We start from the raw sequence: 26,449 nt of genomic DNA, 5'->3' as shown, positions 1-26,449 counted from the left end.
TGTGTTCCCTCTATCCCAAATGCAGAACAGCAGCAGCATTCTCCGCAAACCGCTTAGAAAGGGATGGTCATTGAAACGGCCCTCTCAAAAAGCCATATAAGCAGATACTTTAGTAACAACTGTCACTTCAGGTAGTGAATTTTTGTCGGGTGGTTAGTGCTTTGTTGCTGTTTTTTTCACCTCTCAGTGGCTTAGTAGCAACCACAAAAGAAAGGAACAAAGGTGCAACAGCTGTTTTTTACAAGGGAAATACTTTTACTGATGGAAACAACCATAGATGTACTCTGTTACCACGTTAAAACGCAATGCAGAAATACTAACGGGTCCTGTGAGTTCAGTTGGTTATTTTTATTTTCTTGCCTTTTAAATGTATGAAGTGCAATATGTTGCGTGCAGTGTATGTTCCAGCAGCTCTGGGCAGCTTGAGTCTACAGCCAGTCCCCAGAGACACTACAGTAGCGCGTGTGCAGGGTGAGTAAGGGGAGGCCAGGCAGTTTTCCATGCCCGTTCGCTGCATGGCTGCTCTACTGGGCGTTTGGCCACTTGAAACTGCACTGGGATCCATTACTGTTGGTTACATAGAAGCCCTGCAAGAGCCGCAACATGGGAATTAGCCAAAATTCAAGCAAGCAGTCAGTACTAGAGAGCTCCACGTATCTAGTGCATTCCAGGACACTTCTCCGAAAGTAAATACTCTTTTAAGTGAAATGCTTCTGTCATGAAGGCATAAGAAACGCTCTTTGGGAGCTTTCCCCAGAAAAACACATGAGGCAAATTGGAAGTTGCTTTGGAGGCATGAGTGTGTTTAGTGAAATGTTTTTCCTCTGTGTGCTTCAGCACTTCTTCATTTTGCTGTCGAAAGCAGAAGTAAGAGCCCATTGCCAGTGAAGCCGTTGTGGCGTCTCTGGCTCGGCGATCCCCTCAGCAGCACAGTTAAGGTTGTAGCAGAGCGTGACTCTGTGAACTTCTCATCATGGCTTCAGGGCTAAAGAGAGAAACCTGAAATAAATGTTTGCTGTTTTGGAGTCTTGTCTGCAATGAGCCTTTTGACTCCACCTCCTCTCTTAGTGAAATCAGGTCAGTGGAAACTATTTCTAGCGAGTGTGTGCCAGACTCCTCCATGGGATTACCTAAGGTCAGGCAGACTCTGCTTGGTAAATGTCTTTTCTCTCATAAGCATTGAAGCTTGCTCAGTGCAGAAGCCAGGCTGTGATATGCGGAGGATCCCCACAGCAGGCTACAACCGATGCTGACATCTTTAGTTCCACTGGCCTGTGCTTCTCGGCAAATTTATTACATTGGGGCAAGCCATGTTTAAAAATGACGTTAACTGGTATGTTTTCATTTGGAAGGTTTAATTAGGGGGGTAAAACCCTCTATCGAGCATTCTCTGTAAACTGTTACATCTTTGTCTTGTATTTTTCAAGGCATCTAATGTAAGGGAAAGACAGTTTTGGGGCTTTTTTTATTTGTCAAAATTTCCTATTTCATACTGACTCCCTGGGACAATTTCTTGATTTTTTTTTTTTTTTTTTTCATTAAAAGTTGGCCAATATGGTTTGTGTGTAGGAGGTACTATGCAGCTACAACCTGAGATTAAACTCTTAGCCAATACATAAAACATAGAGAGGGGGAGGAAATCGCCCCACAGGTAAATCCAATTCTGTGCTTCTGTGCTAGTTTGTAACTGTAGTGGATGTAGAATCATAGCACTTAGTGTGTAACTGCAAAGCGATTGAAAGTGTTCAAATATGATCGAGTTCAAGTCATTTAGGCTTCTTAAATATGTGTTTTATTTAAAATGCCCTGTTTCTAGGGGTAGATCTTCATGCTTCATCTGTAAATGCAAGTATAGTAGGTAGATTTTCTTGTTGAATTCAACCTAATAATTTGCCCCACTCCCAATAACTTGTACATCTCTCGAAATTTGGGAGACAGACAGTTTTTTGGAAGTTTAATAGCTTTAGCTCCCCTTCTTGTTTGTAGCACTTCTGGCTTTTTCCAGTAGAGATTAAGGTTTAAAATATTATCAGGTCAGAAACAGTTGGCTATATGTGATATGGTGCTGTATTTTGCATATTAACTTGCTGAGTGTTTTATTGCTGTTTAAAATTGGAGGTTACCTGAAAGGCTGAACAGAAATGACAGTTCAGTACTCTGGTATTGCCAAGTTTTAATAATCAAAACTCACATGTGTGTTTAGGAAATGATGATATTTAATTTTTCCCCTAAATTAAATATATTTTTCTTATCTAATTTTTAATATTGATTCAGGACTTGCATCCTCATGCATTGCTCTGCAAATATGGGGGAAAGAACTATTTTTCATTCTGAAGAAACAAAAACAGTCTTAGATTTGCTCTATGTGTGTGTAGTGATGAGGAGAGACTGGTGAGTCCACAGGGAGGAGTGGACCAGGTGTGGGTGTGCAGAAGGTGGGGGGCCCCCACACCCCAAAGGGGTGCCAGAAGGCAACAGAGCTCCAGCACTGCTATTGCTTTGTTGTGCTCTGCCCTTTCCTGCAGCGAAGGCTTGGTTCCCCAGTGAGATCAAGTCAGTGGGACAACAGTAGATGGGCGAGGGAGGAGGAAGATGCTCCCTGTTCACCTGAAACCTTGCTTACCCTTTGTGTGAAGCGTTTTATGGTATCTGATACTGATCTTGTGAAAGATTTAGAGGGTGTCATCCCATTGTCACTGTACAGCAGGTTTCCACCTTACCGAGTAGGGTGTAGAAGAGATATGCAGATGTGTAATACGATGATGGCAGGAGAGAGAACTGAAGGTATCTCAGATGCACTTTGTGGGTCTCCCTCCCACCCACGGTGTCAGCAGTGTCGCTTTTGTGCTCACTTGTCTTCTCTGGAGTCGGGATTTGAGGGAGGCAGACCATCCGTCTTTTCTGATTAAAGTGCAGGGGAGGCTGACTTGTTCCGCTGGGTTACAATGTGCCGTCAATGAGGCGATGAATTCCTAATATAGATGAAGAGAACCTCTCTCTTCTCTGTGTTTACACGTATGACTTTAGTGCAGGCTGCACTTCTGCTTCCTTCGGTTAATCAGCACATCAGGATTGTTTGCATTTTGGTTCTCTCTGGCTTACGGTGGGGGGCCCAATTTTCTAAAAGACAAGTGTCTAAATTTAGGCACTTAAAGGCATACGGTTTTGGCTCTGAGCCTGAGGTTTAAAGTTACCCACTTTAATATTGGCATAAAGTGCTTGCTGTAAGAAACATATGCAACAAATTGAACCAATTTGAAACAAGTGTTAATGTTCACCCATAAAGCTAAAAGGTCAAGCACTGACAAAATAAAAATCCGTGTTTATTGCAGTAAAACTGCTGGTTCACTGACAGCCTCTGTCTCTCTTAAGAATTAAAAAAATCTGCTTTTTCGTATGCTTAAATGATTGGGATTTATGTATCTTTGAAAGCAAAGCTAAATTTTGTATGAATGGGAAAATCTACTTTGAGAAATAGGATGTTGAAGATAATGGTGAAAACAGCTTATAAATAACTTTTCTTGAAAGATGAATTGGCATAAAAATTAGAATTACTATTTCACAATATTGGAGTTGTCTGGAAGGTGAAAAGTCATTGTTGAATTTGTCCATTCCTTAGCTTCAATCAGTGGTCTAAGTGACCCAAGGAGAGCTGCTGTACAAACCCTTGTGTTACAGTTGTACTCCAGATCTGTGTGTATTTAAGATTGTTCTGGGTTTTATGTGCAAGCTTTTTTACTGACATTTCAAGTAGAGACTGCTGAAAGGATAAAAATAGTTTCTGATTAAGAAATTGGCTGATATTGCATGTTCTCTGTTTTTGGGTAGAAAATGCAAATTACCCATGCAGAATTACATGTGGACTCTTGAAAAAGATCAGCCATATTTAGTATTAAAAAAAAAAAAGACCACTTATGATGAAAGAATGTCTTTTTCCACTATTCTTGTGTTTATCATGCTCAGCATATTAATTATCTTGAAAATCAGTTTGATTTATCATAGTGGGATAATCAGATTGGAAACAGTTTATGTCAGCCACTGGGTTTACATTTGATTGTAACCACTAGGTTGATTTAGTCGAGGATGATTCAGAATATCTTGAAAAATCTCTGCAGAACATGAATATTTGACTGTTATTTTAGACAGAGATAACATTGAATGTAACTTTTGCTTTTTTTTCTTACCTTGAGAAATCGGTGGGGAAAATACAGTGCTCCAACTAAAAAAGCCCACCTTTTTTTCTTTCATTGAATTCCAGAAAATATATTACAATATTTAAAATGAATAGCCATAATAATTGGAGTAATCATCTACGTCTCTTTGAAAAAAGATCCATATACCAGTCAAACTCTGTAGATAGCGTGTACACAAACTCGGGTTTTAATTTCCATGTTGAAGACATCATTTGTGTTCAAACAGAAAGCTCTGTATGGTTTAGGTTGATAATTTATCACCAAATCAAGAAACAATCCACTGTATTAATCCTCAGCAAAGACAAAGTTCTTCTGTGGAACTGGTTTTACATACAATCATCACAATTAACGCTTTTAAAATAACGATGGATCCTCATCACGCCTTACAACCTCCTGGCTATTGTGGTGGTGAACGTCTGTCTCATAGGTAGCGTGAGATCTGGGCACCCTGTGCTGGTGTCCCCAGTGGCAGAGAGATGGGGACAGGCAGTGTTAGCAGGTGCTCGCCCCTCGCTTTGCCTGCCATGGGTCCTTCCAGATCACAGGTGTTCAGCGCCGGGTTTTGTGTTTAGGGCTCCACAGCCCTTAGAAGCTGTATATGGACCACAGTTAGCCCCGGAGCCTCTGCCTATGAGGGAGTGGTTAGTTGTCCCCATGGTTTTCCCCCCTTCTTTCTTCTTATGTGCCTGTGAATGCTCCTGGCTGTGTCCTTTACCCTCATGGGGACCAGTTCCTGATGCCACCAAGCTGAGCTTTTCCTTTTTTCAGTTCCTTACCTGCAGCAGCTCACATTTGCCTACAGTGCTAAGAAGCTCTGTAAAGCTGGATCTGGAAAGTATAAGCAGCCCTATTGAACGTAGTGGTTATTCCTACGCTGCTTCTTTGGTTGGCCCAAAGCTGCTGGGTTCTTGTAGCCTGTAAGTGTGTCTCAGGTACAGCTAGCTCATGTGTTTGGGAGGCTCCAGATCCCACATGCCCAAATATCTGTACCATTGGATGGTACATCTTGGACAGGCTGTCCCCAAGGCAGTTGTATGGCCAAGAAGCAAGTGGGAAACTCTGCTGTGCTGACAGCTATTCTGGTATTTGCACGTAGTCCTAATTGATAGGGCTATTCATGTGGGGAAATAAGCATGTGTATCTGCAGAGTCGACGTTTTCTTAGGGCACTGGGGAGACAGACAATAGGACAGTAACAGTAAGAAGAGCCAGAGTTATGTTACAGCAGCATTGCTGTATTCTAGTGTTGCATCGTACAGGGCTTGAATTTGGTCTTCGCCTGAAAGGAAGCCCAGTGGACTGCAAAAGCTGATGTTTCCTAGTGGTGTGATTTCTTCTGAATTACAATTTGCACTGCTGCAGGATGGGGAGACAAAAAATAAGGCTTTTTGTTCAGTTAGCAATTAAAAATTCGAGTGCAAGTTAGCGGGGTTGTTTTGAACCCAGGCAATTGTCTTATGCCTGAGTTCCTCCTTCAGTTTTAATTGGATGTTTTCCACTCATTGCTAATACAGTTATGCCTTTTAAAGGGATAAAGACATTCAGTAAGAAAGTTGGGAATAATTTGTATTACAAGACATGTAACTGTTGTTTCTGTCTTTTTTATAGTCCGCTGATGATAATTACGCAGAAGATCACAACACTTGCATGCCAGTTACATGATGGTAAGAAAAGGAATCGCTTCCCATGGGCTGAAGACAGCATTTTTATTCCAGCGCAATCTGTGGTTGAGTTACAGAGTGGATGAATGTAGTTCAGCAAGTTGCTCCAAATGAAGAAGAAAAATGCTTTGTGGAGGAAAATGAGAAACTTCAAGTTTTGATCAGTTCTCTAGGATTAAACTGTCTTTGCAGTAACAAAGACAACTGTTTTCCCCTTTGGGGGCTCTGCTTCCTTGGGGCCCAGTTTGGATTTTAGCTGGTACCAGCATCTGCTGTTTAGATGCTACAGTGCATCTCTGTTAAGCTCTCCAAAGCTGTTCTTGAGTCTCAAAAATCTCAAAAAATTGAGTTGTGTTTGATACATAGGTTCAGTCATTAACGTTAATGTAGTAAAAATATGCTATCACTGATATATTATTCAGTGATAATATACTCCATGAGTTGCAAAAGATGGAATTCAATAGCTTTTTCCCAGTGCAGGGAGAAGCACAGTTGCAAGCAAAATAACATTGTCTTCAGTCTTGTGCTGTGCTGTGACAAAGAGCGCTATTATTTCCCAGTAAAATGCCTGTGTCTAGTATAGTGCAAAGGCTAGAAATGTCAATTGTCATCAGTACCGTTATTGCTCATGTCTACTGATGTTGCAGTGTGAATTTCTGATGGTCTGAGGCCTGTTGCATTATAAGTTGTGGGTGACTAAATAAGTAGCCTGCTATAGAGTTGTTATGATCTAGGATTTAGGTGATGGCCACACCACAGACTGTAGGGTCTGGCGCTGTTTACAAGCCAAGTTTACACAAGTGGGTCTAATGCTTTTAGCTGGCTATAATGGGTGCAGTTTGAAGCTCGGCTAATTGACCTTGTTGACATTCATGTTGCTGGGGTTTCTCTGCTTCTGTTATTTAAACTAGCCAGCTCAGGTATCGCTGCGTGCCACAGTGGTGTGCAGCCTAGACACACACCTAGAATATTGAAGATAAACGAACAGGCAGAAAGGAAAAGACAACAACAGAGGCAGGTGCATTTTAAGCAAACCGGAAATCCTACGGATTAATGGTGGTGGAAAAGGCTCTTTGCATTTTGAACGTCCATATATGGAGCAGTTGATCAAATGGAGGCAGCTTGCAGTTCAAGCATTAGTGACAAATCCCTATTTGTAAAAATTTAACACAGCTGCCCATAAATTGAAACAAACAAAATACCCAACCCTTTAAGTAATTAAGTGCTTAATTGTTTCCCTGGAACTCACACTCCCCCAGTATTTACAAACTGAAATAGCAGAGAGAGAATGGAAATGAGCAGCTTATCAGCAGTCTTTTAGGAAACGGGTCTTGTGTGTGTGTGTGTATCGGTAATTACGGCCAGTAGGTTTAGAATGGTAGTGTTAATTGATGCCAAGCCCCTGATCTTGTGAAGATGTATACATGCATGCTCAGCATCGAGTGCTGTGACTCATCCCATGGTGAGTTGTTCTGCTGAAGCCAGTGGGATTCCTCATAGTATGTCCAGCTAAAGCTTCAGATTGAAGGTTTTGAGGTATTTCCTATGAGCAACATCTGTTTACGCACTGGCCATCGTACAAGATTTTTCCATAGTTTTCCTGGGACAGCAGGTCTGTGCTCTACCTCTGGCCCCAAAGGTTTCGTGCACTCAACAGGAGATTGCTCGTCCAGTCTGGACCTTGTACAATTCCAGATTATTACTGATGTGTGTGTTTAGGCTTGCTCCAGCAGCAGGCAGCCAGGCTGCTCGTTCACACCAGTGGAGCTTCTGTTTCCTGAAAGCCCATTTCTCTTCCACTGCCCACTCCTCCTGCTGTGAAATGCTCCATTTCTCACCAAGGAGCCAGCGGGAGGCTTGTGCTTAAATGAGCCAGCAGCTTCTGGGAACAGAGGTTTTTCCAGCCCAGGACCGTTACTAGAGGCTGCTGGGGGTCGCTGCCAGTTGTGGCATTGCGAGTTGCACTGTGTGTGTGGGAATACTATGGCTGCTCTTCCTGAAAGTGTAGCAAGGGTGAGAAAGGGGGAATGAGGTAAGGAACTGGGTAAACAGGTAAGGTAGAACGTGAATATACTTGACCTAAAAGTTAGCAATTGAGCTGTACTACAGCTGCCTGTGACAAAGAAATCTTGAAGCTTATGGCTTTAGAAAGTTATCTGTGGGATGCAAACATGAGGCTTTGGGGATAGCTTTCACTGTTTGGCTTTCGGAAAGATCTAATGTGACTTTTCTTTCTCTCTAGGAATAGGGCGACAAGCTGAGGAACTCACTGCTGAGCAAAATCGGCTTGCTGTAAAGTAAGAATTCAGTTCCCCTAGTGATTTGTGTTTAATTTCTTCCAAATAAGTTTAGGGTTTGTTTTTTTATTTTTTTTTTTTTCCCCCCTTAGCAATGTCAGGACCAACTTAGTGGCCCGGTCGTGAAAACGTTCCCTGCTTCTTTCCAGTCCATGATAAGCCAAAAGTCCTGCCTGCTTTTTCAATTTGCTTGAGCAGTTTCGGTTTTGAAATGCTGCTGTCAGTGCCCTCCTTACACAAACATAGCTTCTCTGCTATATTCCTTATTTCTTCAATCCAGGACTTCTGCCTTTATCATCCTGTGCTGGTCAGTAAAGCACTGAAGTACTTGGCAACATCTCATTGACTTAAAGATGTACTCCACGTGCAACAAAACTAGTCTTTGCTGAATCAACTCTCATATTCAGGCTAAGACTGTACTATATGGACTTTTTGGCTGTTGTCTTCATCCTCTGTGATATGTTATTTTTCCAAGTAGAATACTCCTCCTCTGTGAGCAAACCACTGTGTAGTAAAAATTCATTTTGGTTTGACTCTGACACTTCAAGTACTACTTTTCTTTGCCATAATTTTTGGACACTGAAATTTTATTTTTCCTGTCTCCCTCCGTAATGTTGATACTCCCAGTCCTTCACGTTAATGTAACTAGTCTTCTCGTTTTTTTAGAGGGAGGCAGCATGTAGATCATATGTTTGCGCACCTTCTTTTTCTATTTTGTCTCTCAATACAAGGATGCAGGTGAACTCTCTCTCTTTGTTTTTTTTTGTTTGTTTGTTTGTTTCTTTGTTTGTTTGGGGTTTTTTTTTTTAGAAGAGTTAGTGTTACAGAATTAGTCTTAGAACCACAACTACTTTTCACCATGAAGTATTTGTTTAAGGCCAAGGAAATTATTTCCTTCATTTCCAAGGCAGAAGATTCAGCCATCAGAAAATCTGCATATGAGCTTCTAAAAGTAAGAAGGGAGTAATTTCTTGAGAAGCAAAAGTCCTGTAGGGAGACTTGTATAACTTTTGTTGTGACCCACAGCTTTGTGTCTATTTTTAAAGCTCACAGCATAATATTTAACTGCACTGGGCCCTTGTGACCATATGATTAATTCTAGTCAAATTCTCGCCAAACAGGCTTGCTTTTTTTTTTTTTTTTTTTTACTTGTACAGTAGATGAGCTCATAATAGAAAAATACATGCCAATAGCTCAAGTGTTGGTGGCAGACAAGTCATAACTGAAGAGCTTTAAATCCCCTTTGGTAATACAGCCTTTTGTCTTCCCTCCTGTTCTTGGTCTGTTTTTGTTTCTCACTCATCCTCTGTACATTCCTTTGTGCATTGCTCATGTCTCCCCACCCACCCATGTGCAGAATCTAAGTTGAAACTAATGACTTTATTTTTAATCTTACTGTAAAGCTCAGAAGCCCAAATCGTGGACTCGATTTTGCAGAACAGAAAGATGAGCCTTACCCCAAATTGTTTGCTGCATCTTTCTGTGACATGCTTTCACCAGAGAACATATCATTCAGGCATTAACATCTACAATAACTAGCAGGGTGAATGCAGAAAATCCTGGCTAAGCTAACTGTTTATTCAAACTAATTCCACTTCAGAATAAAAGTAGGCAACAGCAAATGTTTAACTGTTGCTTGGTTTGTTTGCTAGAAATTTATGTTTTGGTCTGAAAGAATTTTAAGTGGGTTTTGGTTTATGCGTGTCCATCTGTGTCTTGGACAGGAAAGTCTTGAAACACTGTGCCCCAGTTTCTGTTCTCATCTGGGGACTCCTCGTTTACTTGAATGGTGACTGTTAGCACATTTGTGGAGAGCACTGTGTATCTCAGTGCAGAATTTAGATGTTGGTGTTTTCAGCCACATAAATAAAGCAAGCCCAACAATTTACAAATTACACTAGCGGTGAGAGGCCTGTGCATCTTTCTTTTCCATCCTACTGCTCTGTAGCAAGGACAGTGGATCTTCTTCATTTTACATCTAATGTAAAACCCCTCAAGGAACTTGTGGGATATGCACTTGCAAAATGGAAATAACAAACACTCTTTGACTTTCATCTTCAGCTGTCTTTTGATTTATGTGTTTTTTTCCCCTTAGTTCCTTTTCCTGTTCATGATGCAATACAGGCAATTACTTCCTTTATTTGCACAGTAGGACAGAGTGCCTCTTCATTCTCTTCTGCTATGTCTCACATCACACTTCCCATTTTTCAAAAGGCTGAACAGAAGGGTGGGTGAGAGCTCCTCTCAGGCCTGAGAGTCCTGGTCTTAAATGCTCCCTGCCCTGTGGTTTGCATAACAAGGCAAGTTACTGCATTGCACTGCTTGGTGAGGCTTGTGTTACTCAGCTTGCGGTCTGCCAGCCGTTACTGGTCCCTGCCACACTGGACAGTAACAATTACCAGCTTCTCACTCCTGGTACTGCTGGCCTGTTTAAAATGTGCAAGTCAATTTGTTTGAGAGTGAGTATTTAAATTGATGACTGTTTTTAACTAAAATGTTTCTAGTAATAAGATTACAGCTTTTCAAATCGGTAGCATTCGTTCACCTGTAGCTTCAGCACTTCCCCGTTGCCCTCGTTCTGCTTGCCGTCTGCCAGACATCGCGGGGATATAAGAGAGGCTGTGCTTCGTCCAAAACAGATACAGTGGGCTTTCAGCTGGGGGAAGGGTGATAGGGGAGAGCTGAGGACGGAGGCAGGCAGTACAACAAAAAGCATTCGTGAAAGCCTTTGGTGTGTTTTACCTTGGTGTTTTGTTTTGTTTTGTTGTGTGTGGATGATTTTCACAGGACAAGACCTTCTTTACTGGAGTATTTAAGCTATCTCCTCAATTTTATGAGCATCATAGCTGGGCCTTGCAGCAATTACAAGGATTATATAGCCTTCATTGAAGGGAGGCATGTGCACATGAAACTATTAGAAGTGAACTGGAAGCAGAAGGGTTATGACAGACTTCCTGATCCTTCTCCAACTGTAAGTTTTAAAACGACAAGGATTTATTGCAAAGGGCAGGAGAGTACAGCTTTGTACATGATTCTCATAATTAAAAACTAAGAAGAAAACCCATTTTTGGATTATCTTCCCAGTAAGCATTACAGTGGTTTTTTTTCTGTGAAGTGGCTGCTGTTTTTATCACAGGGTCAGGGGTGAAGGGGCTAGTGTCTTCCTCTTGAATTCCCCAAATGCGTTTGGCTTGCAAAATGGGCCATTGGTTAATGGGTGTCCTTTGTGCAGCGATGGGAACGGTCTGCAGGTTCTGACAATGACGAGTTGCAGTTCAGCTCCAGACCGAAGAGGAAATGTTGGGGGGGGGGGGGGGGGGGGGGAAGTCAAATCTCACCTGTAGTGCAGGTGATGTTGGAAGTACATGAATCATGGCTAATCAGAAACTGTAGCTTGTCCAGGTGCTTTGCAAGAGAATCTCACACTTTAAGATGACTTGAAGGTCATTTTTCACATACAATTAACACTAATTTTATTTTATATTTTTTTAATCTTACTTAAGACCTTCTTATAAAATTACCTTCTTGTAAGGCAGGATAACAGCATGAGAAACAGATTCCTCTCTCTTACCTTAAGGTGACACTGAATGTGTAGCTTTGTGGATGTGCAGAATGTCTCCTCTGGAACTGAGTATGTGCCTATACATACCTGATTCCTGTTGCACACGGTTGTATTTCTACTGACTTCAGTGGTGTTACTTCTGATTTACATTAGTCTGACTGAGGTGAGAATAAGGCCCATATTGTGTTAGACACAAGTCAGCAGAGAATACTAACATTTGCACTGTAACTATTTAAAGATTAATTCATTGCTGAGTATGAAGAAAGTATAAAAAGAGTACTTGGGATCAAAAAATGCATTGTTGTTCCAATAGTATATTCCACTTTTATTAGTCTTTTGAGAACATGAGTTAATTTTTACATGGTACCCAAGTGCCAGATTTACCTTTTTAATTATGACTGTATCCAGGAGAGTTTACTTCTGATGTGTATTTGAAATCGAGCTTCTAACTGCTGACGTGATTGTCAATAATGTTAGTATATAGAAAGCTACAGAGCGGTAATAGAAAACAGTATGGCATAGAAAATACCCTATATCAAGGGAAGGTATGCATGCTGTAGAAGACATACATTTTTTGGACAAGTGATTTTTAGCAAGATCTCTGGATGGTAGCTGAGCAATACGACCTACTATTGTACTTGAATGCCAATGGTTTTGGCTTACAGGAGGAATCCAGTCCTTAGTTCCAGGAGATGACAGTCCGTATAGGGAAGATTTCTCCATTACATTGTCGGGTTTGGATTTTTGTTTGTTTCCTTTCTCATTTTAGGACCTTCACTAACTGATGTAGGAGTCTCTTGTGAAGTTCATCACCAATTTTGACTTCTAGTTGTCCTTTGTACCTATCTATAGGTAGTTCAGTAAAACAAATTAAACCAAAGCTTTGACTGTGGCCTTTTCTTTGTTTCCTCTTCTAAATTAATTATTTTTGACTCTGTCAGTGCTAACTTCAGTGGTTCTTGAAGTGCGTTTTTTTTGTATATCATGAGTACTGCTTTTTTTTTTTTTTTTTTCCTTAAGCAAATGTTTCTAATGAATGTTTTGTTGTTTGTGCTTTTTAGGGAGCAGTGATGTACAAGCTGTGTATCACAATAGTATCTCTCATTTTATTCTTGACACTTACCAAGAACTTTCCTATGGCATATATTATTGATAATGAATTTCTTGATAAAACACCCTTCTTGTCAAGACTTGGTTACCTGTATGTTGTAACACAGGCAGCAAAACCAAAGTATTACTTTGCATGGACGTTAGGTAAGTCTGGCTACATCACTTATTTTTGTAGGTAACAAATAAATGGGGGAGGGGGTCTGAAACATTGCGGGGGGGGGGGGGGCTGGATAAATTAGTCCCTAGACCTGTAGTTCCCATGGGAGGTGTACACATGTTCCTGTAGGCATTGGACCCAACTGAAGTGGGAAGATGGCAAAAGTTTTCAAAAACATGCATAAAATCTCTTCTAGCTTGTCTGACATCCCCTGCCTCTGGAACCAAATCTGCTTTTCAGCTTCTTGCCAGTAAAGTCAATGTAACAATTTCCTCTTAAAACTTTGTAATTGTACCAAAATAATTTTTACAGGAATTCTTAGGAAAAAAAAGTTTGCCTCCTCTAAACCTTGATTCTTATGCTTTATTCGTAATTTGCGACTTGTATCAGTGGGGTTGGGAGGTTTAAATGCGTCACACTGGCTTGGGCTTTACAAGTATGTTATAATACAAACAGACCTCTCTCTTCCTGTGGGACATCTTTAGCACATGCCTCTGTATAAGAAAGCTGTAGTGCTTGTTGGGGGGCTGAAGTTAGGCTTTGCCTCCAAAGCACTGTGTGGTCCTGTCCACACGTTAGCTTTGAGCGATCAAGAGAAAGGATTGGAGAACCATGGGGAAGGTGGGGAACAAAGGAGGTGATGGGAAGGACCCAAGAATCTCTGCAATGAAAAGGAGAAGGGAAGGAAGAGGGCTCATTATAGAGAAGCAAATTTCTTTTCTTGGGAGCCAGCTAGACTGGTGGTCAAAATAATGTTTTTGTATTTTACTTTCTTCCTTTTAGAAGTCACCTTTCCCATCTATGTGTGAGGAGTCAAATCCTTCTAGGCCAGGCTGAAAATGGAGAGACTCAATTTTTTTGCTGCTATTACAAGACTTTGTTTGTAGGGGAGATCCTGAAAGCCCAGCCAGCAATGCATACACCTGAAACTGGGAAGAGTGTCATTGAGATGGGATGGAAAGAGCCAGGGAGATTCATTGCGAGGCTGTGATTAAACTGCTGGGAATAAAACTGACAGATTGAGGGAAGACAGCCAGGACTGGCGTGTGTGGGATGGGAAAGGCTTTGGGATAAAGAATTACTTGCTCAGAAACTTATTTTTGTGGGATCCAATGTTAAATTGTTGCTTCCATTTTTTTTCTGGCATTATAGTAAACTAAAAGTCCATTATCAAAGAGAGAAACTGAACTTGGATTTGTGACGTGACTAAGCTGTAGAGGCTGTAGAAGTATCTTACAAATGAGGGGTTTCGGGAAAGTTATGCATTGCATACTGGAGGGGGAGGCCTCTATTAGTCACATTAGAAATCCAGGCAGCGGAACAGCAGACACTTTATCCTTTTGCAGTTTAGCTCACGGTGGCATGGCCCAGGGCGTTATAAAAGTGCCTGCTGAAACAGCCGATAAGCGCTTCCTGTTCTCAGAAAAGGACAGTCACGCTATTGTGCGAGAGCCGTGCTGCTGAATTCCTCCAGATCCATGGAAAAATGGAAAATTCAGCTTCTCGCCGCATTAGCGATAGTCATGGGAATGTGGCTGCAAACTTAACTTGGAGCTGTCGATGAAACCAATTTGGGACTGAGCACCTGCATCCAAGGAGCTGTGAAAGCAATACGCCAGAACTGTTCAAGTCAGCAGGGAAACCTCTGCTGGGCTTTGCGGAGGCTGGGGTTTTGTGAGCAATTAGAGGGTGGACAATTGCAATTCTTCTGCGCTTCGCACCTTGATCTGCAGATGGCAGCTTGGGAAGCGAAAGGCGGGTGGGCCTGCTGTATTACTATGTCCCTGGATTTCTGGTTTCTTGCCTTTGGCAAAGAAACACTAAGCGGTCCCTGCCACCCTTAGTGCAAAGAGGAGCAAATCCAGGAGTCCCACTGCTCTGGGGTAACAGTTACACGGAGCTCCAGTCTCTGCGATTAGGCAGGGTCCTATGGGCCAATTTCAGGCAGGGTTGTTGTTTGGGCATTTTTGTTGTTGTTGTTTGGTTTTTTGTTGTTGTTTTTTTTTTTTTTTTTTTTTTTAAACAGGGATAGAATTAAAAACTTTGATACTGACCTTTCCATCAGTAATATCTAGCTCGTTTAGTAAGGTGGAAAATAAAATGGAAAGTTTCAGGTTAGAGAAGGTTGCTCATTTATTTATTTATTTATTGTTAGTCTTGTTGCTTTTAATTAGGTTTTCTCTCTGGTTTTGTGCTTTGGGATTCCTCCACGAGCTTGTGCCTGTACTCATAGCACTGACAAAGCAAAATCAGTTTTCATTCTTGGGAAAGAAATGCTGAGCTTTTTAAAGCAGAACTTAACCAGGCTTGTTAAAAAGGCAAAAGCCTTACCTGTATTTTCACTTTCCTTTTTCTTCCAATAATCCTCAGTGTTGATTGCATCTAGTGATCCAGAGATAACGAATCCCTTCTGTTTTCTTAGTATTCCGAGAAAGGATTTCTGGCAGGGATGGGTTAAAAGCAGGATCCTGAGACCCAGTGATGAGAGGGGAGGTGGTTGACCGGCACCCTGGGAAAGAGCAAGAGTGCAGCATGTGAAATGCCTACCGTTACCCAAGCTTTTATTTGCACTTAAAGTAGTTAAGTCTGTAATTAAAGTTACTCAATATTTGATTTGTAGAGATGGTGAGGTACTTAGGGAGGCACTGAGCAACAGGATTAGCAAAAGGCTTTGTCTGCGGAAGTCTGAATGAAAGTCTTAATTAAAACAACCATGTTGGAATTCAACAGAAGTGGCAAGCATATCTTTGAGACACTACAGTTTTTCTGAATTCTGGAAAATGCTGTGACATCCAGGTACCCTTTTGAGGAAAATGCTAATTCATTTTGTGGCAACTCTTGTATATCTATCTCAGATTGATAATAAAGGCAGAATAATGGGAAAAGTGATTTCTATCCATTTTTATTTTATTTTTATTTTATTATTTTATTTCTTCTGCCCAAGGAGTAGCTAGTCTTTCCTCTTGAGGAAATGACTCTTATGTCGCCTTATAGCAATGCCTCTTTGCTAAGAGGAAGCTTCTCTTTGAAAGAGAGGATGCTAATTGCTATAAAGCTGGTCCCAATGTGTGTTTACTGTCATACTGACTCGTAAGAAAACACGGTTCCTCCAGCAGTCTGATTTGACCTGTCTTGCTTTGACTTTGCAGCAGATGCAGTCAACAATGCAGCTGGTTATGGATTCAGTGGAGTTGATGAGAGGGGCACTTTCCGCTGGGACCTGTTGTCCAATTTAAATATCTGGAACATTGAGGTGAGTTACAGGAGTGGCTGCATTGGCATAATTATAGAGAAATGGGCGTGATAATGGGGAGAAGCTTTGCTGGAAGGAAAATTAGTCCATGCCACCACACTGCCCCTCTTTAACATGGAGAGGTTTTGTATTTTATCTGTTGGGGAGATAAGAAGCACCTGTCACGCAGCCTTCGTTACAGTCTGTATTCGGGTTGCATTTCTAAATAGTTTATAGAGGGCTAATAAATGATTAATCAGATGTTTAATAAATGAGCAGTCAATTACTGTAGATTGTGGCTGAGTTCAGCAGGTCAATAAATTGCTCACAGCTATGATTCTTCACCATCTGTGGTGTATTCTGTTTATTTACTTCTAACAGTCTTCCACTTTTGTAGCCCAGTTGAGATGGGTGGTAGTAGTAAAAGAAGCCGTCACGAGTAGGCATTGCACAGCCACTTGCAAAGGCCAGGTCCCTGCACGTGCCTGGAGTGCCTCTTGTAAATGGAGAAAAGCAAGGGTTGGAGGGATAACAGGTACAAACTGAGCACCCTGAATGGGAACTGGCAGGGCCACATAGAGCTTAGATGGCTGCTGATCTAGAGCTCCATCCAGCAAACCACACTGGTTTTTGAGAAACATCTGTCACACATGTTTCTTGTGACTGCAGTATACTTTTAACATCCATTAGTCTTTTGTAAGCTATTTGTGTTCGTTTCTCTAATGCAAAAGATGGCTCACATAATTTGTTTGCCCAGAAGAATATTTTGTGAATGCCAGTGGGTTGTGAAAATGTTTGTGTCTGAGACTGCTTTCTAAAGGCTTTCATTTAGAAATAGGAGGAGCTTCCCCCTGTAATTCTGTAATTATGATTTTAAAAGGAAAAGCACATGAAAATAAGTTGACTGCTTTATTGCCGAATGATCTGTGACTAAGTGAATGTGATTTAATAGCTCTTCTCAAAAATGAAAGAGCCCCTGTAATTCTTCATTGAAAGATGCCAAAACTGGAAGTATCATTATACCTTCTCTTTCTCAACATCCTTCTTCTGTCGTCTTTTTTTTTTTACCTTAATTAATCCTCAGTGTACATCTCTCCTTGAGCAGTACAGAATACACAGCCTAGAAATGCTTTATACTCCTCAATGATGGCAGCACCCCAGATATCGCTCTGAGATCTTGAATCAATATCTGATTCAGTTTTGGGGCAGGAGATGATTCCTACCTTGATGGGCTCAGGCAGTTTCTGATTGCATGAGGAAGGTGAAGTGCAGGCAATGCTCTTTAGTCAAGCCAAATTAAGGAAACAGGAGCCTTTGCTCCTCTCTACTTGCTGAACTGTAGACCCCTCAAAACTTTTTTTCCTTTACTGGTCACACGGACAACAGAGATCAGGGTGGAGAAATTGCTTCCAGGAGCATACAGAGACCATTACTTTGGGTAAGCCTTGAACTGTCACTTTATGCAGCAACAACAATTCCAGGAGTTGGAGTGGAAGTGTGACTGCACAGTGTGTTTTCAGCAGGTACAGCCACCTGTGTATGTAAAATTGCTTAAGAGTTGGCAACCTGAGTGCTAAATGTGGCTAGGAGATGACCCGGTCTGTAGTAAAGATAAGCACATGGTAGGAGTTGTGAGGGCATTAAAATGTGATGGGGGCTAAACGCATGTGGGGGACTTGAAGAAAGCCTTGGCAGCATGCATGTTTTGACAGCCAGTGACTACTTTCTCTCTTGGTAATGTAACAGGGGAACTTAAGAGATGCCAAAAGAGAGTGACAGTATTAGTTGGAAGAGAAATTATATTTTTCTTGGCTTCTTGGTGCAGTAATGCAATTAAAATGTGGCCGTACTGCATTGGGAATTGCTAATCATTTTAACTCTTTAAACACAGAGGACGAAGTGCTAGCCTTCAGGAATCTGCGTGAAAGTGCAAAAATACCTGCATATTCCCCTTGGAAACCTTTGCCTTTAATCCATCTTTTCAGTGTGTCCTTCCATTCAGTTGACATGGGAACATAATGTGGTGTCACTGAAACATGTCCCTGCTTGGTGAGGAGGTCCTTCAAAGTTTCTGTCAGCAGGCGAGGAACAAGGGGAAGCAGGGATGGGGAACCACCAGAGGTGAAGTTGATCAGAATTAGGGGAACTGATGCTGAACAGAGTCCAGCAGTCCCCTAAAGCTGGGAGAACTGGTGCTGTGAGGTAGTTCTCCCAGGACCCTGGAGTCCACTCTGGTTTCTCAAGTTGGGCAGCAGGCTGAGAACTGGCTTCTAAATTTAGTCCTAATTTTTTTTTTCTCCATGTTTTTCAGTCTTCCCCCTTCCTTCTCCAAATAATAATGCAGTTCTTCTAGTTTTTATAACACTTTGTTCTAATAACACCCTAGGGAATTCCAGACCATGTAATGGGTGGCAAGATATCTCTTCCAAAAATGAAGATGTTTATGAACTGAAGGGAAAGGCAAGCAATTAAAGCAAGAAAGCTTTTCAGATTTCCCACAATTTGAAAAATAACCAAACATTGTATTTAATTTTGCAAAACAAAGTGAGATTTTTACAACAAGTGCCAAGTGTTAAAAGTGAGCAATCAGTCTAGTTAATGTCCTTCCCAAAACACATTAGTATAATGATGGGCTGTGGCACAGTCTTCACAACAGTTAGCTACTAGATTTAATATTTTCCATGTATCACCTCTCTAGTTTTAAAATGCAAGTATTATTTTACAGGTTTCAGTGCTAACATTTCATGTGAACTTCTTTCTTAGACTGCAACAAGTTTTAAAATGTACATTGAAAACTGGAACATTCAGACAGCTGCCTGGCTAAAACGGTAAGAGTAATGAAACAGTAGCATGCTTGTGAGACCTCAAAACTCTAGATGGCCTGGAAAAACACTGACTGGTGAATCTCATGAACGTATAGCCTCTTATCTGTCTGTATTTCCTGTGTCTGTAACAGTTGGTGGAATACGAGGGTATTTGGTGCTATAAAGTTTTATTGCTGCAAATGTAAAATGCCCACATTTTATATATGAGCAGCAAAGCCATAAACAAACTGTTCAGATCTTCCATAATAAAAAGTAATAGCATTTTGATGGCATCTTTTAGGCTGCTGTTTGTCTCCATTATTCTTGCTGTACTGTTTCACTTTGCTACGTTATGTTTCCCATGCGTACTACTACTGGAGGCGAGCCGTGTGTCACTGGGATCCGCTTCAGCTAGAACTGGAGAGAAGTTGAAATCTTCAGAGCCCCAGTGTAGTCTGGTTTGGAGTCACCAGAAGATGCTTGCTAGGGAGTCCCTGTTTAGGATATGGAGAAGAGACTTCTTATAGCACAGAGAGGATCTGTTTTTAACCCATGACTGTTTAGGCACGTATAAATACTAGCATAAGTCCAAGTTTTGTAGATTGAACTGTCTCCTGTTACTCGTTACACTTTTTGGCATGATTAAAGCTCAGCGTACAGTCAATGTGGTGTCTGAAATGCAGGCCCAGATTTATTGTAGTTATCATAACTATTTTTATTGTTAAATATATACATCTTAAAAGTCAATGTCTACTATTTTTTCATGATTCAAATTATGTTGCTGGTAAGAAGTGCATTATCTTGACAGGTTTCTTTGGAACACAACATTTCACTTAAACCTCAGATAGCCAAGCAGACCGGTTAGTGTGTTCTTGAACTGGTATAATTCACTTGTGTCTTTGGAGTGGGATTCTGAGCTAACGTTAGCAGGAATCCCCTGCTTTGCAATAGCTTACAACACTCCCTGTTGTTCCCAGCATCTGCTAGATGACAGTGCCTAAAAATACTGCCATTCACCAGTGAAGGGTGGGGTCATGTCTCTTTGTTCCTTGGCTTGCTGTTGATCTGCCGTCAGAGTTTTGAAGGGTAGTGTGTGATTTCAAATAGAGGTGTAAAGATGAAAGAGAAGTCTTGCCTGCTGTTTGTCCCGTTACATATTTAAATGCTGTGAGCACTGGGAATATTTGTACAGGCAGTCTTCGGATACTCAGTGCATAAAAGCATTCTTCCTCTTTCCATCTAACCCTCCATCTAAAGGAAGGGAGAGTGCCTCATGCCCTCATCTGTAAGAGAGGCAAGATAAGACCATTAAAAAACAGAATAAGACCTTAAAATCAGAGAAGGGTTTGAAGTGGTGTCCACTGTTCGGTTGTATTCAGTCTCTTCTTGTTTTGTTTTTGTCTTTGCAGTGTTTGCTATGATAGAGCTCCCTGGTACCCTACGGCTTTAACGTTTATCCTGTCGGCCCTGTGGCATGGTATCTATCCTGGATATTATTTTACGTTTCTCACTGGAATCCTTATCACACTCGCAGCCAGAGCAGTATGTACCTTTCGTTGTTCTCTTCTAAAGCCCACGCTAGATACCATCCAGCTGTCAGCTGCAGGGACCGCTCTGACACGGTCAAGCAGCTTGTCCCTGCTGTGAGCCCTCTTTCATGCCTTTGCAGGCTTGATGTTCACTGAAACTTTGTACTGTATTGATGCTAATTACAAAGTACCCCCAGCAGTTATAACCAGCACCAATCCTGCACGTCCTGCAGTGCTATCCCTGGCTGATAGAGGAAACATTGCTTGTGGGTGTACAGTTGGTAGTGCCACCAGCTATGTCCATGCAGTCAAATTAGCTTGGGATTCAAGGTTAAGCTTGAGTCCAGATCTCTGCTAGGTCATAGAATCATAGAATCATAGAATCGTCAAGGCTGGAAAAGACCCTTAAGATCATCGAGTCCAACCATCAACCTATCACTGCCAAGTCCATCTATACCATGTCTTCAAGCACCGTATCTATCCGTTCTTTAAATACCTCCAGGGATGGAGACTCAACTACTTCCATGGGCATCCTGTTCCAATGCTTGACCGCCTTCTCAGTGAAGAAGTTTTTCCTAATGTCTAACCTAAACCTCCCCTGGCACAGCTTGAGGCCATTTCCTCTCGTCCTATCAGTCGTTACTAGGGAGAAGAGACCAACCCCCACCTTGCTACAACCTCCTTTCAGGTAGTTGGAGAGAGCAATAAGGTCTCCCCTCAGCCTCCTCTTCTCCAGGCTAAACAACCTCATGTTGGAGTCCAGACTTCTGGTAGGTGGTGTTGCCCGTATGCTGGCATGTAATTGGCTCTGGGCCCAGTCTTTCACAAGACGACTGTTATGGGTTGACCATTAGCCCAAACTTGAACTCTTTCACGTGGATGTAATTGATGCAGTAAACTAGCCTCTGTGTTTATGGGCCTCGTCTTGGGTAGAGTCACCAAAGACAGAACAGATTTTGTGTATCACTGTTGTTAAATTTATCACTGCTGATCTTTCAGGCTGAACCAGCCAGTTGCGCAGGGCTGAGAAGCACCATTATTGTCTTTCAGAGTTTGACTATGGATAAGCAACCAGATCAATTTGAAAGGTGACTTAAACTAGTGATCAGTATTAACTGCTATGGCTAGAGCAGGTTGCTGAACATGTGGTCTTAACATGTGCTTTGTCTCTCATTTATGAGGATTTCATAGATGTGAAGCTAAACCAAAATCTATAGAGAACTGAACACGGTGCAGGTATAAACACATATTTATTCATTTAAAGTAACTTTGTTTCACCATTGAGAACCAGTAATAAATCAAAATCAGGAGGGAGGAAGATCAAATCATAACAACTCCCCTCCCCAAAGGTATATAGTGCCAGATACCCAGCATGAGAGTCTGGTCCTGTGATTATGATAGAGGAAACTGGGGGACACTTCTCTGTTTGCCACTGGTTAAGTGTGGGATCTTGGATATGCCAGTCAGTATCTTTCTGTCTTCCTTCCTCCTCTTAGTGCTTTCTAACTGGTGTACAAACTTTTTTCTGTAATACTAATGCTGATGATAAGTGGAGAGTCATACACTGCAATGTGTCTTTGTGACTTTGCCTAAGAAATGAATTTATGTAATTTTCTGTTTACTTTTCCCTGACCTGCAGATAAGAAACAACTGCAGACATTACTTCCTCTCGTCAGTGCCTCTCAAGATAGCCTACGACGTTGTTACCTGGGTTGTCACTCAACTAGCCGTGTGCTATACTGTTGCACCGTTTGTTATGCTGGCTGTTGAGCCCACAATTAAGTTTTACAAGTAAGTTCTCCCCTCTTGACTTGTTATTCTCCAGACCAGCACAGGCTTTTGTTAAATAACCCCAACCACACTGAAAGGCAGTTGGCATTTCATCAAATTGGAAAGGAGTTCAAACAGAATGCTTAATGTGTAAGGGGTGATTTTTTCACTCCCATAACTTCATGAGATAATAATAATAATAATGCCAAGGCAGAGCACTTCTCTTCTACTTCTCAGTCTTTCTTTGTCCTGATGTGACTTTTCACATATTCAGATTCCTTTTTCAAAACAGTCAAATCTCAACCATTAACAGCGGCCAAGGCTGGAGAGGTTAAGAATAATGTGAGTTGGCAGTAGGAAGGAGTCGATGAGAAAAGACCAAGTTTCCAGCTGCCAAATGAGTAGAACAGGAGATGTGATTGGTCAGCAGGAGGTAAGGAGGGTGCCTGGCAGAGCATTACTTCTTGAAATGAGTATGCTTTTCTTTTTGAATACTTCCATAGGAAGTGAATACTTCCCTAGGTTCCCTAAAAATAAGATAACACTGGTGTTGCAGAGTATATTGGATATACTCTAATAAAAATAATTTGAAATAGAGAAATTGAGAAAATAATTTGAAAAGGGAGACTGGACTACATTGCTTTACTGTTCTTTCGTTCTACACTGAACTATCAACGTAGAAGAACAGGTTTGGGTTAAGAAGAAAGACAATTCCCTCCTCTAATATAAAAGACATAAAACTGGTAGTGAAGGTAGCTGCTGTCAGTAAGTCTGTTTGAAGGGGGTTGAATTCCTGTTTCTTAAAACAGGATTTGATTTCAACACAAAAACCATATAAAAATGACTCCAAATCTTTCTTAGTTTTGGTAAGATGCTTTCCCAAGTACCTTGTTATATATAATTTTTCTCTCTTTCAAGACAGAAGTAGCAAACAGCAATCAGAACAAAAAAGGAGAGAAAAGACTATAATATTAAACTTGTTTATAAATTTGCCCTGTGAGTGAAGTTGGTTCCCTTTGTGCTACAAAAGGCCATTCCATGTAGTAAATATTAACATTATTCTGTGAGATTACATTGCTAAGATCAAAACTACAGAAATAAGTACGTATAAAGAACTTGTTAGCACTATGCCAGCATCCGTGAAGGCAGAAATATTACTTTTACCAACGTTCTGAACAAAGAAAATAATTTTCCACCCCTGCCCCAAGTTGGGTCATCACCTTAATATGTTTTGCCCTAGTGGCTTCAAACATAGTTAACACTTAAACTTACAGACTGTTAAGCAAGGAAATTGTAGGCCTTTGGGCAAGGGTGTGAATTTTTGGAGCACTGCACACCTAGCAGTCGCCTTAAGCACCTTACAAGGCTATTAAGAACTATGGTAAGAAGCATAAACGAGACCATAGAAAGGTGCATCTCTCTGGTTAGGAGCTGGACCATGTTGCTCCCAAACATCATCCTCCCCAAGCTGCCAGAGCCTCATGTAATTGGTTTAAGTATTTTTTGTTTCTGTTCAATCTTGTGTATACCGAATTATTTGAAATAAAAATATTTGATATTTAATAAGATATCAAATAAAGATATCTCTTCAAAAACACAACTCTTCTGTAAACATCATTACCTGACCTTCCCCAGTTAAAAGCTGAGTGTTCTGATTTATTTCGGATCTCAGCACTTGGAATGCATTTTTGTTTTTCTGTCACTTTTAAAAATTTTTTTTAAAACTTGTACAAGTTCTATTTCCTAAGCATGAAGGATGTTTCTTCAGAATGTAGCCTTGTATACTCTTAACATTAAAAGAGAGATGGGCTGGATAAGTCTAGGGTTGAATTACATGGGTTTATCTGAGCTGTCAGACTTTGGATTCTGGAGTTTGCTGATTGATTCCTTGCCTCATTAACATCCATGACATAATTTGCATCAATGCCAGCAGATACCACATGCATAGGCTGTGTGAAATTCAAGGGTGTATTTTATGCTTTCTAGGTCAGGTTCATACTTTCTGCATCCATCCCTTAGTGCTAAATTCTGCGTGGACTTACTGAGGTTACACAATTCATGTTTTTACTGACAAAAATATAATATTCTCTTTCTGCTTTTGTTCCCAGGTCTATGTATTTTCACATGCACATTCTAAGCATCCTGGCGTTGCTCGTGTTACCCATCAGACCTCAAGCCCACTCCATAAGAAAGCCTCAGAATCAGGCTGTGCAGAACTCTGTTAAAAGCAAAGACAAATGATGCCTCCAAAGAAAATTGCTGACATTGGGAAATTGAACTGTCGTATTGGAAACAAACAAAGAAGAAGAAAAACGGGTGGGATGAGGGTCGAAGTAGAAAAACGTGGCATTTCTATTGGTTATCTTAAAATCTTACTGGAGAGGGCAGGAAAGAGCCTGAACGACTGTATTTCAAATTATTCCAGTTAACAGAGATTTTTACAGGCAACGTTTACAGGCTCACGGGGCATTTTCATTTTTTTAATAAATATTTTTATGAAGTGTTTTTATATATTTAAACTTTCACACAGAGGCATTTTTGATCTTTTACATAAATATGCAATTATTAATCAATAAGCTTGTGATTAGAGGGACAGGAAGCAGCTAGTAGAGAGTGAGACCAGCTGCCTGATAGCCTGGTGCTGTGGGCAGTTGGCAGGGGAAGCTTTTCATCTCTTGGCTATCGAGAGAGGTGGTGCAAGTAGAAAACTACGGACATGGGGTTGCTCAAGGTGCTGGCGCTGACTTCTGCCCCAGCAGGGAGAAGAGGGAGCGGGGCTTTCCCCAGCAATCTCCAGAGCAGGGACTGCAGCCTGAGCTCGGCAGCAAGGGTATTTCACATCCTTCAACGTGACACCTGCTGGTAATGAGGGCAAGACAAGTCCCTTGGGAATAGGTGTCTGGGAGCACTGGCAAGTGGCTAGGCCAAAATCTAAAGCCAAGTAAAAGCAAAACAAAACAAAAAAAACTTTAGAGTAAAAGAAGGGACATATACCTTGTGATCTGTAGAGTTGTGCTTCTATAATGACACAGCTGGTGCTCATTGCTACATCAGCCTTGTTTTGCAGTTTTAGAGTGATGCAGCACTTCCATTTCAGTATCAAAATAACTGAGGAGCCATGCAGGTTTAGTGTGTTAAAGCTTGCAGTTACGGGTTAAATCTGAACAAGGTTTGTAATGGATCAGACTGTTCTACTCAAAAACATCCCGTCTTGTGGAGAAGTTACTTTTCAGCAGGATAACACTACTATGAAACCTGAACAGTAATTATCATACTCATAATAAATCATTCTGTACAAAATGTTGTGATGTGATATGATCACCACAAGAGTCAAGACCGAGTCCTTGTATGATCTCGACATGTGACTTAGCCTGTCGATGCAAGTTTCCCTGCTTCTAAAGTCCTTGGCTTACGGGGCTGTTGGGAGGCTTAATTTCTAAGAGGAGGTTGTGCATTGAGATAACCCGCTGCAAAATGCTGTGTCAGGTTTTTTTCTTTCATTTTTTTAAGTCCACTTACCCCAATAAAACAGGCTGGTACGACACATCAAAACCAACTAAAACAGGTTTTTTAAAAATGACTGTTTTCCAGGACTTTTTATCAGGATTTTGTAGAAGCAATTCCCTTGTTAAAGTATTGGTATTGCTTTATGATCATTTAACTGACATGTCATTGAGCAAAGAATCTGCTGTCTACTGCATTCTGATTTTTGTGTCAGATTTAAAATTTTGCAGAATCCTAACATTTTGGGAAGAAACAAATCAGTGAAACCAAAACAAGTTCCCAAAAAATGTTTGGGTTTTTTTTTTTCTTTTCTCTGGTGGGAAGTTTTTGTCCTGTGACCACCTCATGATTTAGAGCATAGTTCATGGAAGAGTTTATTTGGTAATTTATTTTGAAGGCAAGATTAAAAGGTTGATCTGAACAAACAAATTGCTTTGTGTCACCACCTGGCATTATTAATGACAGATGTCTAATATGAAAACAGGTGAGCGGGTGTGAGATCCCTCACACTTGTGAGGGCAGATGTTCAAGTCTGCTGGATGTTACAGAGCAGCTGGGCTTTACATCCTGCTCCTGCTGCAACGGAGGCAAGACGACCCTGGTTCATTTTTGTGGCAGCTTTGTCCTTAAC

The 26,449-nt window shown here is 41.1% G+C and overlaps 1 protein-coding gene across 4 annotated transcripts in view; it reads left to right on the top strand.

Annotated features, from left to right (window-relative positions):
* MBOAT1 (membrane bound glycerophospholipid O-acyltransferase 1) overlaps window positions 1-26,235 on the top strand; it is a 58,957-nt gene extending 32,722 nt beyond the window's left edge. For 2 of the 4 annotated variants that reach the window (XM_087764683.1, XM_009475498.2), the window contains 9 exons: window positions 5,801-5,856; window positions 8,096-8,150; window positions 10,938-11,121; window positions 12,774-12,966; window positions 16,129-16,232; window positions 18,975-19,039; window positions 20,425-20,557; window positions 22,184-22,335; window positions 24,423-26,235. In XM_087764683.1, coding sequence (XP_087620809.1) covers window positions 5,801-5,856; window positions 8,096-8,150; window positions 10,938-11,121; window positions 12,774-12,966; window positions 16,129-16,232; window positions 18,975-19,039; window positions 20,425-20,557; window positions 22,184-22,335; window positions 24,423-24,555 — 1,075 coding nt within the window. In that variant the 3' untranslated portion in view covers window positions 24,556-26,235. Of the gene's footprint in view, window positions 1-5,800; window positions 5,857-8,095; window positions 8,151-10,937; window positions 11,122-12,773; window positions 12,967-16,128; window positions 16,233-18,974; window positions 19,040-20,424; window positions 20,558-21,543; window positions 21,633-21,725; window positions 21,781-22,183; window positions 22,336-24,422 lie in introns of those variants that run through there. The other 2 variants (XM_087764691.1, XM_087764702.1) reach the window with 2 other exon arrangements.
* Window positions 26,236-26,449: the final 214 nt, after the last annotated feature.

The sequence above is a fragment of the Nipponia nippon genome, unplaced genomic scaffold (assembly GCF_047370975.1).
Source record: "Nipponia nippon isolate SJK-2023a ecotype South Korea unplaced genomic scaffold, ASM4737097v1 scaffold_1, whole genome shotgun sequence".
Classification (NCBI taxonomy): Eukaryota; Metazoa; Chordata; class Aves; order Pelecaniformes; family Threskiornithidae; genus Nipponia; species Nipponia nippon.
The sequence above is the reverse complement of the archived record's forward strand: the minus strand, read 5'-3'. Positions and strand labels throughout refer to the sequence as shown.